The sequence below is a fragment of the Peromyscus leucopus genome, chromosome 23 (genome assembly GCF_004664715.2).
Source record: "Peromyscus leucopus breed LL Stock chromosome 23, UCI_PerLeu_2.1, whole genome shotgun sequence".
Lineage (NCBI taxonomy): Eukaryota > Metazoa > Chordata > Mammalia > Rodentia > Cricetidae > Peromyscus > Peromyscus leucopus.
The window spans coordinates 35,205,647-35,220,713 of record NC_051082.1 but is presented as its reverse complement, the minus strand read 5'-3'; the positions used below and the strand labels follow the sequence as shown (position 1 = coordinate 35,220,713).

The 15,067-nt window shown below is 44.5% G+C and overlaps 1 protein-coding gene across 2 annotated transcripts in view; it reads left to right on the top strand.

The window, feature by feature from the left end:
- Positions 1-6,107: 6,107 nt before the first annotated feature.
- Stard13 (StAR related lipid transfer domain containing 13) overlaps positions 6,108-15,067 on the top strand; it is a 38,561-nt gene continuing 29,601 nt past the window's right edge. The window contains exon 1 of one of the 2 annotated variants that reach the window (XM_028878105.2): positions 6,108-6,888. In XM_028878105.2, the coding sequence (XP_028733938.1) occupies positions 6,856-6,888 (33 nt within the window). In that variant the 5' untranslated portion in view covers positions 6,108-6,855. The remainder of the gene's footprint in view (positions 6,889-15,067) is intronic. The other variant, XM_028878106.2, reaches the window with a different exon arrangement.

Sequence of the window (15,067 nt, the reverse complement as noted above, 5' to 3'; positions counted from 1 at the left end):
CCTAGTCTCTGGCAACCACCAGTCTTTTTGCTATCTCCATAATTTTAACTCTTCCACAATGCGTTATAGTTAGAATCACAATTTACAGCCTTTTCATATTGGCCTTTAATACCCACCTAAGTTTCCTCCCCGCCCTCCGTGTCTTTATATCTCATTTCTAATTATCAACATTCCGTTGTCTGGTTGCGTCGTCGTTCATCTTCCCGTTCACCTGACATCTTGATTGCTCTCAAATCTCACCGATGAGGACTAAAGTGGCCGTAAACACCAAGCGCAAATTTACACATGGAAATAAATCTGAAAGCTATCTGGGTGGCTACCAAGTAGTGTGGTTGCTGGATCGAAGGTTGTTTCCGCAGTAAGAAACTGTTCAGCTGTGCTCTGAGGTACCCGAGCCATTTCCCATCCTCGCCAGCAATGACTGAGAGTGTCTGTTACTCTTTCTCACCGACATTGTTGAAATATATAGTGGTAGCTCATGGTAGTTTTAATTTGCACTTAACGTGATACTGAACCCTTTAAATTGTGCTCTGTTTCATTTTTATCTGGGTGTGAGTGTGCGCGCACGTGCACGCGCGCATCTGCCCCTGCCCATGAGTATAGTAACTGTAGGCCAGAACATAGTGTGAGAGCCTATGGAGCTGGAGGTAAGGATGGTTGTGAACTTCCCAGTGTCGGTACTGGGAACTGATCTCAGGTCTTCAGGAAAAGTGGCAGGGACTCTTAGCTGCTGACTCATCTCTCCAGCCCAATACTGAGAACGTTTCAATATTCCCACTGTGTCTCTCTTTTTGGCTAAAGATAATTCACCCATTTTTAAACTGGGCCGTTTGCTTTCTTATTGTGGATGTCAGAGTTCTTTATAAACTCCATCAGATATCTTTCATAAATATTTCCTTCCAGTCTGCTTTATCGTCTCATCCTCTGTATGAGCAGAAGTTTTAAAATCCGATCACTCGCCTGCACCTTTGATGTTGAATCCAAAGGGTCATCATATACTCGGGGCCATCTGAATTTTTCTCCAGTTTTCATCTTTTTATTTTACGGTTGCATGTTTTTACATTTAGGACTGTGTCCCATTCTGAGTTCATCTGTATTAGGAGTAGAAAGTCTGTCTGGAGTCACTTCTTTTCCTGGGATTGTCTAGCTGTTTCAAGACCATTTGTTAGAGGATTCTCTTGGATCTCTCCTGGCCTTGGCCCCTGTGTCAAGGCCGGGTGACTGTATTTCTGGAGTCCGGTTACCACTGCGAGTCCTATCACGTTGATCTAGCTGTTGGTCTCCTTTTCCCAGTGCTCCCCAGCCTCACTGCTCTTCTTCCCTGGAAAGCTTGAGCTGGGAGACGGCCGGGCTCCACCTCATTCTTCTCTGCCAGGAGTGTGTGGCAGCCCTGTGTCCTTGGTCCCTCCTTAGAGCGGTTTTTTTTTAAAGATTTATTTGTTTTATTTTCTGTGTCTGGGTGTTTTGCCAGCATGCATGTCCATGCACCATATGTATGCCTGTTGCCTCTAAAGTTCAGAAGAGGGTATTGGTTCCCCAAGAACTGTAGTTGCAGATGGTTGTGAGGTGCCCTGTGGGTGCTGGGAATCAAACCCAGGTCTTCTGCAAGAGCAGCCAGTGCTCTAACCGCTGAGCCATCTCTCCAGCCCCTATTGTCAGTATTGTTGATTTGAGCCTTCTGGCATACATGAAATAGTATTTCCTGATTTTAATTTGTATTTCTCCCATGACAAACAAATGTTGAACAACTTTTTGCATGCTTATTATACATTTTTATATTATCTTTTAGAAGTATCCCTTCACAAAGTTAGACCATGGAAAAAAAAATAAAGTTGTTTGACTTACTGAATTTAAGAGTTATTTGTGTATTGATAGAGTGCTTTAGCAGATATTATATATAGATTATATAATGTTTCCTAAATATTTTCTTCAAATAGAGAATAATTTTAAGTAAAGATATATTTTTGAGTTTAGATGTGTCTAAAAGACCAAGTCTGTGGAGACAAATCTAGTTCCAGCTTTCACAAATAATAAAATGTCTCCATATATCATGAATATAACGTATATTTAAATGTGTAGTATAAGAGGATTAGACCTTTGATGTTTTTGTGCCTGTAGTAAACCAAAATCTTTTTCACAAAGTCCACTGATTTGTTTGTGCCTCCAGCCACAAGGGAGGAACAAGTACACTAGATAAGTATATTGTATAAACAGCATGCAGTCCTTCCCTAAACAAACCCATGGAAGAACTGCCAAAGGACGACAGGAATGCCTTTTAATTAACACACCACTCTGAGGTGGAACTGGCCAGGAAGACCATCTGCCAGTTGTAGTCACAAATCCAAGAAGGCAGCGTTTTGGCTGTGGACATCCTGATCCGGAACCAACGCGTGTTTGGTTTGACACCATCGTGAACGCACAGTCAGTGGGTAAACTGTCAGTGACGTGACTGAAATGAAGAGAATCGTCTTCCGTGTATAACTGAACACGTGCTGGGATACTCTGAGAGCGGAAGAAGTTCCAGCGCACAGCATTGGAGGGAAGGCCGGTATTGCCTGACTCAATGTGGGACAAGAAGAGATCGAATTAGCACCAAAGGAGAGGCAAGACTTGAAGGATATCGCAGTAGCACTTACTTGACCAGATTCGGTGTGCAGCGCCTACTGAGCCTGAGGGTTAGTCCCAGGCTGACTTCTCCGGTGTGGGCGCCTGTTGGTGCTCAGTCAAGACGCAACGGCAAATGGGAGAGGTGGGTTTTGGAAACAGCGCAGGGAGTTCAGTTTTAGCCTTTGAGCCTGAAAAGCCTGAAGGACCCCACAAACGGGCAAGAGCAGTGGGTGGTTTGAAATGTAGCTCTGGGGCTCGGGGGAGAGGGGATGGAAAGGAGATCGCATGTCGTCAAAGTCTGGTATACTCTGAGATGATGTAAGGTGCTTCCGTATGCTCATGCACAGTAAAACAAGATTCCTTTGGTTTGAACCCTAAAGACACATTGTGATATGTGCTCTGTAGAGACTGTGTCTACACGCGTTAATACGCAAGGGGTCTGTGCGGTGTGAGGTGGGAAGTGATGAGAGGATTCATAGTCTTAAATGCCGAAGATAATGTTGAGCTGTACATTGTCGTGACAGGGCTTCACTTAAAAGAAACTATATAATTTGGTAATTAGAAAGGCATTAGTAAAAATCAAAAAATAAAATAACTAGAAACAACCTGTGGTCGTTTGAAAGTAACTGGCCCCAGTAAGCTCACAGGGAGGGGCACTATTAGGAGATGTGGCTCTGTTGAAGTGGGTGTGGCCTTGATGGAGGAAATGTGTCCCTGGGGGGTGGACTTTGAGGTCTCATATGCTCAAGCTTCACTCGGTGTGACGCTCAGACCACTTCCTGTTGCCTGTGCGATCAAGATGTGCCTCCTTTTCCAACACCATGTCTGCCTTCATGTCCCCATGTCCCACTGTGATGATAATGGACTAAACCCATAAGCCACCCAATGAAATGTTTTCCTTTATAAGAGTTGCTGTGATCATGGTGTCTCTTTACAGCAGTAGAAACCCTAACTAAAACACAACCTGAATGTCCACCAGCAAGAGAATAGATAAACCAGTTATATATCCTGATATGAAAATCTACTCAGCAAGTAAGTATGATTATTAGTGCTGTACTTACCAACATATCAGTCCTAAAAACATCAGGCTGAACAGCAACAACAAGAAGCCATGCACTGAAAAATGCATGCCTAGGGGCAGGAGAGATGGCTCAGAAGTTAAGCTTACCTGTTGCTCTTCAGAGGACCCATGTTTGGTTTCTAGCACCCGTGTGGTCGTTCAAAAATGTAGTGACTCCAGTTCTAGGGAATACAATGCCCTCTTCAGGCCTCTGTAGGTACTGCATGAATGTGGTGCACATACACACATGTAGACACTCATATATATAAAATATTTTTAAATGCATGCTATATAATTCCATTACTATGATGGCCAAGGATAAGCAAAACTAACGTCTGGATGATGAAAGTCAAGGCAAATGCCTCTGGGAGTTGATGCTGTGATTGGTAGGTTCAGCAATAAGGAGCAAAGGAGACATTTCCAGTGTGAAGAAATATTCTTTACCTCTCTTGGTTGCTTATAGCAGCCAGAGGAAATGTTATTGATCAAAAATGAGATTACTGTCAGCCAATGGTGGTACACGCCTTTAATCCCAGCACTCGGGAGGCAGAGGCAGGAGGATCTCTGAGTCTGAGGCCAGCCTGGTCTACAGAGTGAGTTCTAGGACAGCCAGGGCAACACAGAGAAACCCTGTCTTTTGAAAAAAACAACAGCAACGGAAGAGCTAATCACTGAATTTACTTGCTTCGAAAACACCCCACCAACTTTCAGAGTCATCTCATCCTTTACAACATCAAATGTCCACCCGGAGACCTAGAACATTTATTTCCAAGGCAGGAGACTAAATCTACATAGAAGATTCAGTGTGCTCAGGAAACGAAGTCTAACTGATCTGTGGAGAAATTCCTAATGGAACTCCATCTTCGCTACGGACACTGTGATATTCAAGAATTAGCGACAAGGGTGTGGGAGGCTTAAAAGGAGGCAAGTTGCTTGAAATTAGATGGAAAAATAGGGGAAGTCTGACCTGTACCCCTGGGTCTGTTCCTGGGTAATTTATCTCCCTCCCTTCAGCAAAATACAAGTTGATCCCCAGAGAAGCCAAGGTACGAGGCACAGCTAAAGTGAGTTCTCTGTTGGAAACAGGGCTCACATGACAGTCTGCCCACATGCTCAACATCAGTGTCCCCAGGCCTTGTGTACTGCTGGGCTCGAGGACAGAAGACAGCGCACTTCAGAGGGGTCTCAGCCGTAAGAAATAACCAGAACTGAGAGACATCTCTCCAAGGGAATTAAGTTCATAGACCGTCTGACAGGCTTTAGATAATTGGAGATATTTCGAATAAACACGAGAATATTAAGTAAATAAATTCTATGCACATTAACTCTAGGGACAGTGAAAAGTTGAAAGTGAAAGGAAAATTATTCAAGTATGATACGTGTGGGAATAGAACTTTATGGCTGTAATAAATATCAAGTATGGATTTATCCAAAACGTGTGATACCATAACACAGCTCTATGCAGATCGGCAATGGGTGGGGGATGGGGATAGAGACAGAAAGAAAATGAATCCTCTGCTTCTAAGGAACAAATTCAATAGAGAACTAACCAGACTGGAAGGTCGTGAAGTAACGGTGTAAAAATGGTTTTAGAGATAAATGAAAGCGTTGCAAGAACTGCCCAAAGAGCGGCACACGGACAAGGGGCGACCAGTGACTCCTGAGCCACATGCGAACGTTTAAAAAAAAAATCAACACAAAATAATGAAGGTGTTGGCCAGGAGACTTCACCAAAGTAAGACTTAAGAGTAAATGAAGCCGGGCGGTGGTGGCGCACGCCTTTAATGCCAGCACTCAGGAGGCAGAGGCAGGAGGATCTTTGTGAGTTCGAGCCCAGCCTGGTCTACAGAGCGAGATCCAAGAAAGGCTCCAAAACTACACAGAGAAACCCTGTCTTGAAAAACAAACAAACAAAAAAAAGAATGAATGAAACTGTTGTCAGCAGTTAGGAAGGAGATGCTGGGACGCTGTAAGCAATGGTGAGAAGCAGGATTGGAGGGTGATGGTAGCTTCCTTGGTTAATTAGAATTAGAACAGGCTGTAGAGGAAAAGCAGTTGAGAGACTGAAGAGTTAGCTTTGAAAAACAAAAGCACCATCTTTCCCCTGGAAGCAGCCAGGCAGCAAGGTAAACAAACGCGGAGGAGATGCTGTTTACCACAAAGGAAAGGAATATTACAGGAAGGCAGGGCGGCTATCGTTTTGTTTCTCCCTCTCAGTGGGCAGCAGTGGCGAAATCATCCTCAGAGGGAGAACTGAATCTTTGGTGGTCTGGGTGGGAGAGCCACATGGGGCGGGGGGGGGGGGGCGGGAGGATGGGGCGGGCGGAGGGGGGGGGAGGGGGGCGGGGCGGAGGGGCGGGCCGGGGCGGGGACTAGAAGGAATTCTGCTGGGTAGCAATTTTGAGAGTCCAGCTGAGGGTGAAAACCAAGTGTATTTATTAGTTGGCATGCGCTGCCACTGCAGAATGCCAGAGACCTGGCAGCTTAACAGTGGGTTCTTACTTTTCACAATTCAAGAGGCTGGAAACGTCAAGGTCAAGAATTTGGTTGTTGGTGACCTCCCCCCTGGAGAAAGCCTCGGTCTCTGTCTCTCCTTGTGCTGAAGTAGTAGAGAACAAGCATGCATACATACCCTGGTGTCATTTCTTACATGGACGCTAATCCCAGGGGATCGGGGTTTCCCCCTCATGGCCTCAGTTGGCCTTAGTGACATCTTTACTCCACATCATTTATACCAGGGCTATGCCTTCAACAAACAAGTTTGTGAGAAGACACAGTGGGAATAACTCATCACTGTGGTGTGAGGTGTTTTCCCGAGTATACTCACTGCTGCAGAGCAGGAGGAATAAAAACGTGCCTGAGGGGGTCTATCCCAGGACGGGCTTGGCCGAAGTGGACAGTGGCCCATGTGGCCGGGGCTGGTGAAAGTCTAGTTAATGCTGTCTGTGGTTTCTAAGAAAGGGAGGAGGAGCCAGAAGGGCCTGGGTTTAGACCAGGAAAGGGTCAGGAAACTAGAGAACACAACCATTTTGTAGCTCACTTTCTGGAGATGCCGCCATGCCTCGCCACGTACCTGGTTGACCAAAAGCAAGGAAGGTAGCAGACCGGGAGGAAGTGTGCGCCCATTAGTAAATCATCCAATTCTCCTTCTTTTCAGACGACTTAATGCGTTGAACAAGTGCGCCTCGATGAGACTTGATGTGAACCTCCAAAGGAAGAAGGTGGGTGCCCCTCCCGGAGACCGCGACCACACCAGCAGAGCAGTCTGCTCTCACAGGCTGGGGAACATGGGGCTGGAGAGCCGGTTCAGTGGTTAAGGGCACTTGCTGCTCTTCCAGAATATGGGAGTTTGGTTCCCAGCATCCCCGTGACTGTCAACAACACCAGGTCCAGGGGATCGCATGCTCTCTTCTGGCCTCCAAGGACACACACACACACACACACACACACACACACACACACACACACATCTGTAAAAAAAATATATCGAACCAAGGCAAAATTCTCATGTGCCCACCTTACTGTCTGTTTTGTTTCCAAATATCACATCTTATTCCCACTACTTATCTGTCTGTTATAAGACCTACTGAAAGATGCATTTGGCGATTTCATTGTTTTGGCTTGTTTTAGTGGTTTTTGTTTTGTTTCGTTTTTAATCAAAAGGTTGGGATAAAGAACTAAGTATGTCAGTTCTTTGGCATCCCCTTTCAGAAGGCTGCCGGCTGTAACTGTCAACCCACGTGTGATCCCAGGTAGTCCACAGCTATGAGTGGACTAAGAGATTCGGGGCAGGGCTGATGTGGCCCAGCCAAGCAGCTTCCGGTTGGCGCCAGTCACATTTTCTTTCAAGTACATGTCAGAGATGCCGCCGTTTCACGGCAGGTTCGTTTGGTGGCAGGAGTACAGGAGCTGGGGGACAGTGCAACTCCAGGCACCTGGCTCGTCCTTCACCGCTCTCCCCCAGGCATGCCCCAGTCACAAGAATGTGTTTCCACTTTAACCGTCGCTATGATCCCTGACGATCCCTTCCTCTCACCGGACATCCTGCAAACTGTTCTCCAAGAGTGGGGATTGCAGTTTGAAATGAAGTGGTGAAGCTGGGGGTGGGCCTCGGGGGTGAGCACTCAGTGTTCTGGGCCCAGGATTCAGCTGGACGCGGTACAGAGAGGACAGAAGGGAAAGACAGAGGAGGGGGAAGGAAGAGAGGAAGATGGAGGCAGGAACGAAAGAGTTAGCATCCATAGTGTGTCTGAAATCAATGATAGTCCAAAGTCCTTTGTTCATTTGTTTGTTTTTTGGGTTTGGGTTTGGGTTTGTTTGTTTGTTTTAAGATTTTAGAGACAGAGGCTCATGCATCTGGCCTTGAACTTGCTGTGTAGTCAAGGCTGGCCTTGAACTCCTGATCCTCCTGCCTCTCTTTCCCGAGGGCTGAGATGACAGATGTGAACCAATGCTTACACAATCTAAATTGCTTGAGTGGGTTTATGATGGCCAGAAGTTTTGGATTTCAGATAAGTATGCATTTCATAGTTTCTGATTAAGCAATAAAGCCTATGAGGACATTCCAAAATCAAATACAACCCAAACACTCCTGGTCCTGAGCATTGTGGGTAAGGAAGACCCAATTTGCTCTCCAATGATGACTATCAGGTAGGAACTCTGCACATTGCATTATCTCATTCATGTAGAGCTTGTCTGGGTCCTATGTAAGGAAGTTAAGCCTGCCATGTGCTCATAACGCCGGGGTGAGTCTCACAGATGGCTTTGACCACAGGAGTGTCCTCCAAAACCAGGCCTCCACCCCCCTGTGCTGCTCTGTGCTCATCATCTCAATGAATCCGCTCTTCTTCCCCAGAAACTCAGGATTAAATCACTGAGGACTTTTTTCATGCAGCATCTCCATGTGTAGTCAGTCAAATCTGGGCTCATTTTGAAGCAAAAAGAGTAACACTTTTATTCTGGTTTGCACAGAGCAATAATTACACCTAACACATTTTTAACTCACCCTGGAGTACCCTAACCCTTCAAAACCAACCCCCCCAGGTTTCCACTCCAAAGCAACGCCCCTCGAAGACTCTCAATCAGTTTGGCTTGGCTTCACCTTAAAAGCAGTTTGGGTTTGGAGCTGGGAACCAAGAATTTCTGCTAAGGAGGTAGAAGAGCAAGAAACCATATCCAGAGAAATTTTCAAACATGAGTGAGTTATCCAAGGCCCAGACAAGTTTAAAATGTGGGAACAGACCTCCCAACAGCTGTCTGTGTAAGTGGACCCCTTGAGAAGCATACACTTACTATTTGAAGCATGCGGGTCAGATGTTGTTTTGATTATAACACATGGTTCTTATTAAACCAAATACAATCACTCTTGTGAGTGTAAAATGAGGGTCCTTAGGTGACTGGTCTGCGTGGGTCCCTCAAAAGAGAACGTCAGGAACTATTGAGACGCGTTGTTTACGGCAAGGAGAACTGGTGGGATTTTTTTGCTGTCACCTGCTTTCAAAACTCTCAGGCGAGATATCCGTGAACAAGGCTCTCCGTGCAGCCTGCACAGAAGCCGCTCTGTGAACTCGTCACCTCGGGATTCTGACACGATCGGGGTATTTCTTGTGTTAGTGACAGTTATGCACACACTTTGGCCCCCCGCTTAGTTACGGAGGCCTCACACATATGTACATGTGAGTAAAATACCGCTTTTTATGTTGGAAATTGGAGGCTCATAGACTGGGTTTTCAAATAAAAGCATTCCAGCATGAGGTCTCCCCTCACATGTCAGTCTCAGTCCCGGCTAGCGTCTGTGATCTGTGGCTGGCTTCAAGCAACCACACAGGAGTGTGCAACCACACAGGAGTGTCCGTGTGGCAGCACTCAGTTCTGAAATCCAACCCTGACAGAAACTGTAGCCTGGTCCTTCTTTCTATTACCAAACAAAAACACTTCTTTGACTAGGGACCAGGACTAGGCCAAATTATATAAGAGAGAGAGACAGAGACACAGACAGACAGACAGACAGACAGAGAGACAGACAGACAGGCTCCGTGAAGTGCTCCGTGAAGCTACAGCCAGTTGGGGACATTAATAGAAAGAGAGTGACGACGAGAATTAAGGGGATTGAGACAGCAGTGTCCTGTGGCTGTCCTCTTTAAGCAATCTACGAAACAGAATCTTGATCTTCAGTCAGTAAGAATCATAGACATGAGTTGTATGATCCTTACATGCCTCAACCATCCAAGGCCACAGAACTCCCTTAGAGGCAGTTAGACCCATGAAAAGGCTCCTTGGGATTGCTCGGCAGCCAGGGTGGCCAGCAGATGCTGACATGAGACCTCTCTGGGAGGCCCTGTTCTCCATGTTAAAGATGAAGAAACTCAACAGTTCAATCAGTGGCCCCAAAACCACACACACAAAAAGCGGGGAGGAGATTTGAACCCAACCACCTCCTCACCTTTTGAAAATTGTTGGAATTATTCCGGATCCTAAATGCATGTCAGTTCCCGGGCCTAAGCCATACAGACAGTGCACTGTTTTTACCACAGAGGTGTGCCTTGCCATCAATACTAAGGTCCACAGTTTATTTTTACCTGTCTGGGGAAATTAACTTTGAAGATGAGATGAGCTGAGCCAAGGGACAAAAATGGAGGCCTACAAACAAATGAAAGTACTGAGGACAACTTCCTATTTGACTTGGTGTCTGTTCTGCTTTACATACATGTCACATGGTACCTGCCCTCAGGTGGATGGCTCTTGGTCCTCACTAAGTACCTTAGCTGCAGACTCACCGAAGCCCTAAAGAGAGGCATTCTAAAGTGGGGACTCGCCAGCAGCTGGACCGGCTCCTCGGCTGCCCACATTACCAAGTTCATGGAAGCGGCACCTTCAGCTTCTCAGTGTCCATGTAACTGTGGACTGGCCTCAGTCCGTGTAGCTGCAGATTTGTGTGGCTCCCCTGACCTGTTCTGTTTTGTGCTTTTTTTTTTTCTAAAAAAACCATTTCTCGGTTTCCAGTGGCATCCATCTCTAAGGAAAATGTAATTTTAGTAAAGAGTGTTCTCATTTAGAAAAAAGCCAATCACAGGAGGCTCATCCAAACTAAAACCAAGGCAAAGCCAAGCTCCCTGCCCTTGGACAAGTGTTACTACCGACTGATCCACACTAGCGTCAAAATGATAGCGAATGACCCTGAGTGGCTGGTGCTTAGAAAGACTTCCCAAGAGAGGAAAGAGCTCTCCAGAAGAAGGCTCCCATTAAAGTTAGCATTTTAATAAGACTCCGAGCCATGGCCAAAGGTGGAATGTCACACCGGAACCGTGAGTAAAACCTTGGGCCAGAACCTCCCCACCTGGATGCCAAGGGCATGACTAAGTTCCTGCCACTGCGACAAGGGACCCAGTTTCCACCCTCACCCCTGGGACACTGACTTCCACGGCCCTCATCTCCGACCAAACAGCCCTTCCTGGCAGCCTGAAGCAGCAGAAGCAAGGAGGAGGACGTGACCACAGTAGCCACCATCCGAGTGGCTGGGGAATATTCATAGACGTGACTTGCAGATAACATATGGATGTCTTAGAAACGTCTGAGTTGGGAGGGTCTTCTGTCATGTTTCCCACCCAGTCACCACAGGCTCTCCCTCTGAGAGCATCCTCCACAATTTCCTCGGCAGAGTGAACTCTTTAAATCAAAAAGTCTTCTTGTAAAAACATGGCTGGTAAACCTAAAGGTACTGCCTGTCTCTGGAGAGGCACAGAAAAAGGCTTTTTCTTTCTACCTCCTAGGGCACAGGCTGGCAAGCTACTGTTCCTGTTTTTATAAATAAAGTTTTATTAAAACACAGTCAGACCCAGCAAAGTGGAACAGATTCTCCAACAGAGCCATATGGCCTGTGAGCCTAACCCACTTACAGCTGACCTTTCACAGATACTGGATCCAGAACAAAAATTTCCTCACGTGCCTGTGGTGAATCGCCTGTGTGTTTTATTTTCTCTGCCAGTCATCACTGATGCTTTGGTACATTTTAATACAAATGAGTTGTCAGACATATGAATAGAAATAGAAAGAAAGAAATAGAAAGTATGAGAATAAATGTTTTTAATATTAGTTAGGACCAGCACAAAATTGCCTTCTAATTTAAAAAAAAAAAAAAGTAGAATGGGTATTAGAAAATATAGATTGGAAAATAGGAGAAAGCAAGAAAACTGTACATATTTTACTGAAAGTGTGCCTGACAAATATGTATTATTATACTGGTAACTTGTTGTTCTTCATCTATATTAATAGCAGGAATCTAGCTCCCCATGTTAAATGACGTGTGTACACTGTGAACAAAACTGATATATAAGGTATTTAATATATCTAAGCTCTGTGTTTACAATCTAATTAAGCTAATTGGCCACGGTACTCAAAAGGAACACAGACGTCTAAAAGCTTTCTTGTGTTGTTCTAATACCAGCCATCCTAAAGAAATTGGTCCTATGCTGAACAGCGGAATGAGGTTTGAGCATCATTTCAAAGCTTAAGCTATCCCTTCAAATAGTTACCATTCAAAATGAAGTTAAGTAGTTCTGTATTTTCAAAGTTCATCCTTCACCATTAGCCACATCCTACAGTTAGGAGGCTACAGATTCATGCCATCTCTGTGTGAAACAGTGGGTCCCCTATGATACTCTGTAGGTTATAGCAGATGCACTCAGGACCTGAAGTCCTCTTCTGGCCTCCACTGGCACCAGACACATATGCAGTGCACATACATATGTGCAGACAAAACACTCATACACAAAAAGTAAAAATAAATAAATAAATCATTTTTAAAAGGATAGAGTGACTACATTTTACACCATGCAATTTCAGATTCATCGCAGACCACCTTCCAGTCCCATGCTCCTTACTCCTTACCCAAAGTGCTACAGAAGAAAGTTGTTTAGATCTGATTTCTTTTCAGATTTTTGAATATTTAGGCATACAAAAAGGTATATTGGAGATAGACCCAAGTCTTACATGAAATTCATTTGTTTTCACATATTCTGTTATTCAGAATTTACCACTGATTTTATGCATTATAGTCAGTAATTTTGTGCATAAAACAAAGTTTTCTTTTTGTTAAATATTTATTTTATTATTTTTTAAATTTTCTTTTTCTTGATGTCTCTCTCTCTCTCTGACACACACACACACACACACACACACACACACACACACACACACATATGTCATCTTTCATATTATGATGGAGAAAAATCTATTCCTAAAGAGGGTACCCCGCTTAAGACCCTTCGGGCAGGACCTTATGCCACATTTGTGTTTTAAAAGCATGAGTTGTCCCTGTTTTTAACACTGTGCTTAAAGTGGGCGTGACCTCGGGGCTTGCCTCCAGAGATCCCTTCCTCAGCTGCTTCCTTAGTAACAAAACCCTCGCGGCATCCAGCACAGTTAGCCTTCTCAATGGCATCCTAACAGACTTGCCGAACTTCTGATGTCGTGTGTCCTTAGTGTTTGTGTTGCATGCTAAGCCGTTGTGACCGGAGAAACAGTCAGTTCGAGGTGTCTTTTTCTCTATAAACACGTTCAGCTCCCTAGATCTCCATTTCACAATTCTGTAGAAACACAGACTATTCGTTTCTAGTCCAAAAAGAAAGGGCCAACCAATGAAATGTGATCATCTCTTAAACAATCAGTATACACTTAGTCCTACTACGAAGTCTGCCTTGTACCTGATACTTTATTTCATCCCAAGCTTATGAAGGAAACTTAAACTTTGGAACAATGGGTTGTTTTTTGTTTTTGTTTGTTTTGTTTTTTACACATTGTAGGTCAGGCTATGTGGCACACTGTTAAATAAATTTGTGAATTCAAGCGCAACATTGTTTAGAAATGAACAGACTAAACCAGACTACAGGTTGAATATTCTTTATCCAAAATGTTTGGACTGGCAGTGATTCATATCTAGATATTTCTGGAACCTTGATATTTGCATATGCATAATGCATATGTTTTATATATGTGTGTAATATATGTATGTTATATAATATATGTAATATCTATATTATACGGGGATGAAAACAAAATCTAAGCAAGAAGTCAATTGTTATTTTATGAACATCTTCTTCATATGACCTTAAGGTAATTGTGTACAGTTTTAGTGTGTTTGCATTTTTTTTTTCATTACAACCCATTACACAAGCATCATGCTGCTGGTGCTTGAAAATGTTTGGATTTTGGAGCATGTTATTATTGAATTATTTGGATTAGGGATGCCCAATCTAGACAAGCAGGAGCAAACGAGGAAGTTATTAGAGTATGACGTTGTTTTGTGTATTAGTGCAGTGTAATGCTTTGTGTGTTGGTGTAGTGTGGTTGTGTCTTCTCTGTCCTTACCCCAAGTCACCAGCAGCAGTTTAAAAAATGCACCGTGGGGTTCCTCATGATTACCTTCTGCCCTGGATGGTAAAGAGTAAAGGGCGCAGTTTTCATTTTGCTTGGCTTCACTTTTCCCCCTTTGGCTCTGTTTGCATGTTTTGGTTCAAAGAACTTAATTACCACAGAATATCCCTCTCCTGTTCCTCTTTCTCAGGGAGTCTGCCATTTTGTCAGATGCCTTGGTTGGGCTGTGACTATTTTCCTGTGGGCTAAGGCTGGGGTAGCAAGCAATTCGAGCCCCACAGAAGGGACCAGCTCTCTGGCTCCAGTCCTCGGAGCCTGGCTTGGCATCCTTTCTTAACCTAAATAAAGGAGACTTTATGCAGCTTGCATGTGGTTTTCTAGCGTTAGTGGCGGGGTAGAGAGAGTAGTTGGAACCAACGTTAGACATTATGGTTTCTATTTTTAAATATCTATATTTTCTTTAAAGGTAGTGGCTCACCTTCTCACAAGCTCCAGACTGTGCTGTGAAGTGCAGTAAGTTCATGGTGCCTTCTGCTTCAGCAGCTCTGAGGTCGGCTTGCTGCTCCTTCGTTTTCTTCCATGATAACCATCATGGGAAGAACGAGACAGCATCGGAAGGCCTATTTTGAATTATCCTAGTTTCGTGTGCATAGTTTTAATTTTTCAATTTATTTCACCAAGATGTTATACAAATTTATTTTTTTAAAAAAAAATCAAAGCTAAATCTTCCCGCTGTGGTGGAACCACCATGCAATGCGTGGAGGCGCCTTTGGCTTTGTAGTTTCCTCCACCTTACCATGCTTGAGTATTCCGAAGAAGTCCGAATCAGAGCCTGGCTTTGCATGGCGTAAGCCTTCCGTGAGAGGAGTCCAGGGGTCATTGCCTGTGAACCTGTGTTTTGCCTTGAAAACACTCTATTGGGAGGTTAGGGGAGCTAAGGTGGATGTCAGATGAGCGAAAAGACAGACAAACAATGGGACAGACGTTGAAAAGAACAAACTCCACTGCTAACTGCACAGCCTTGTTTAG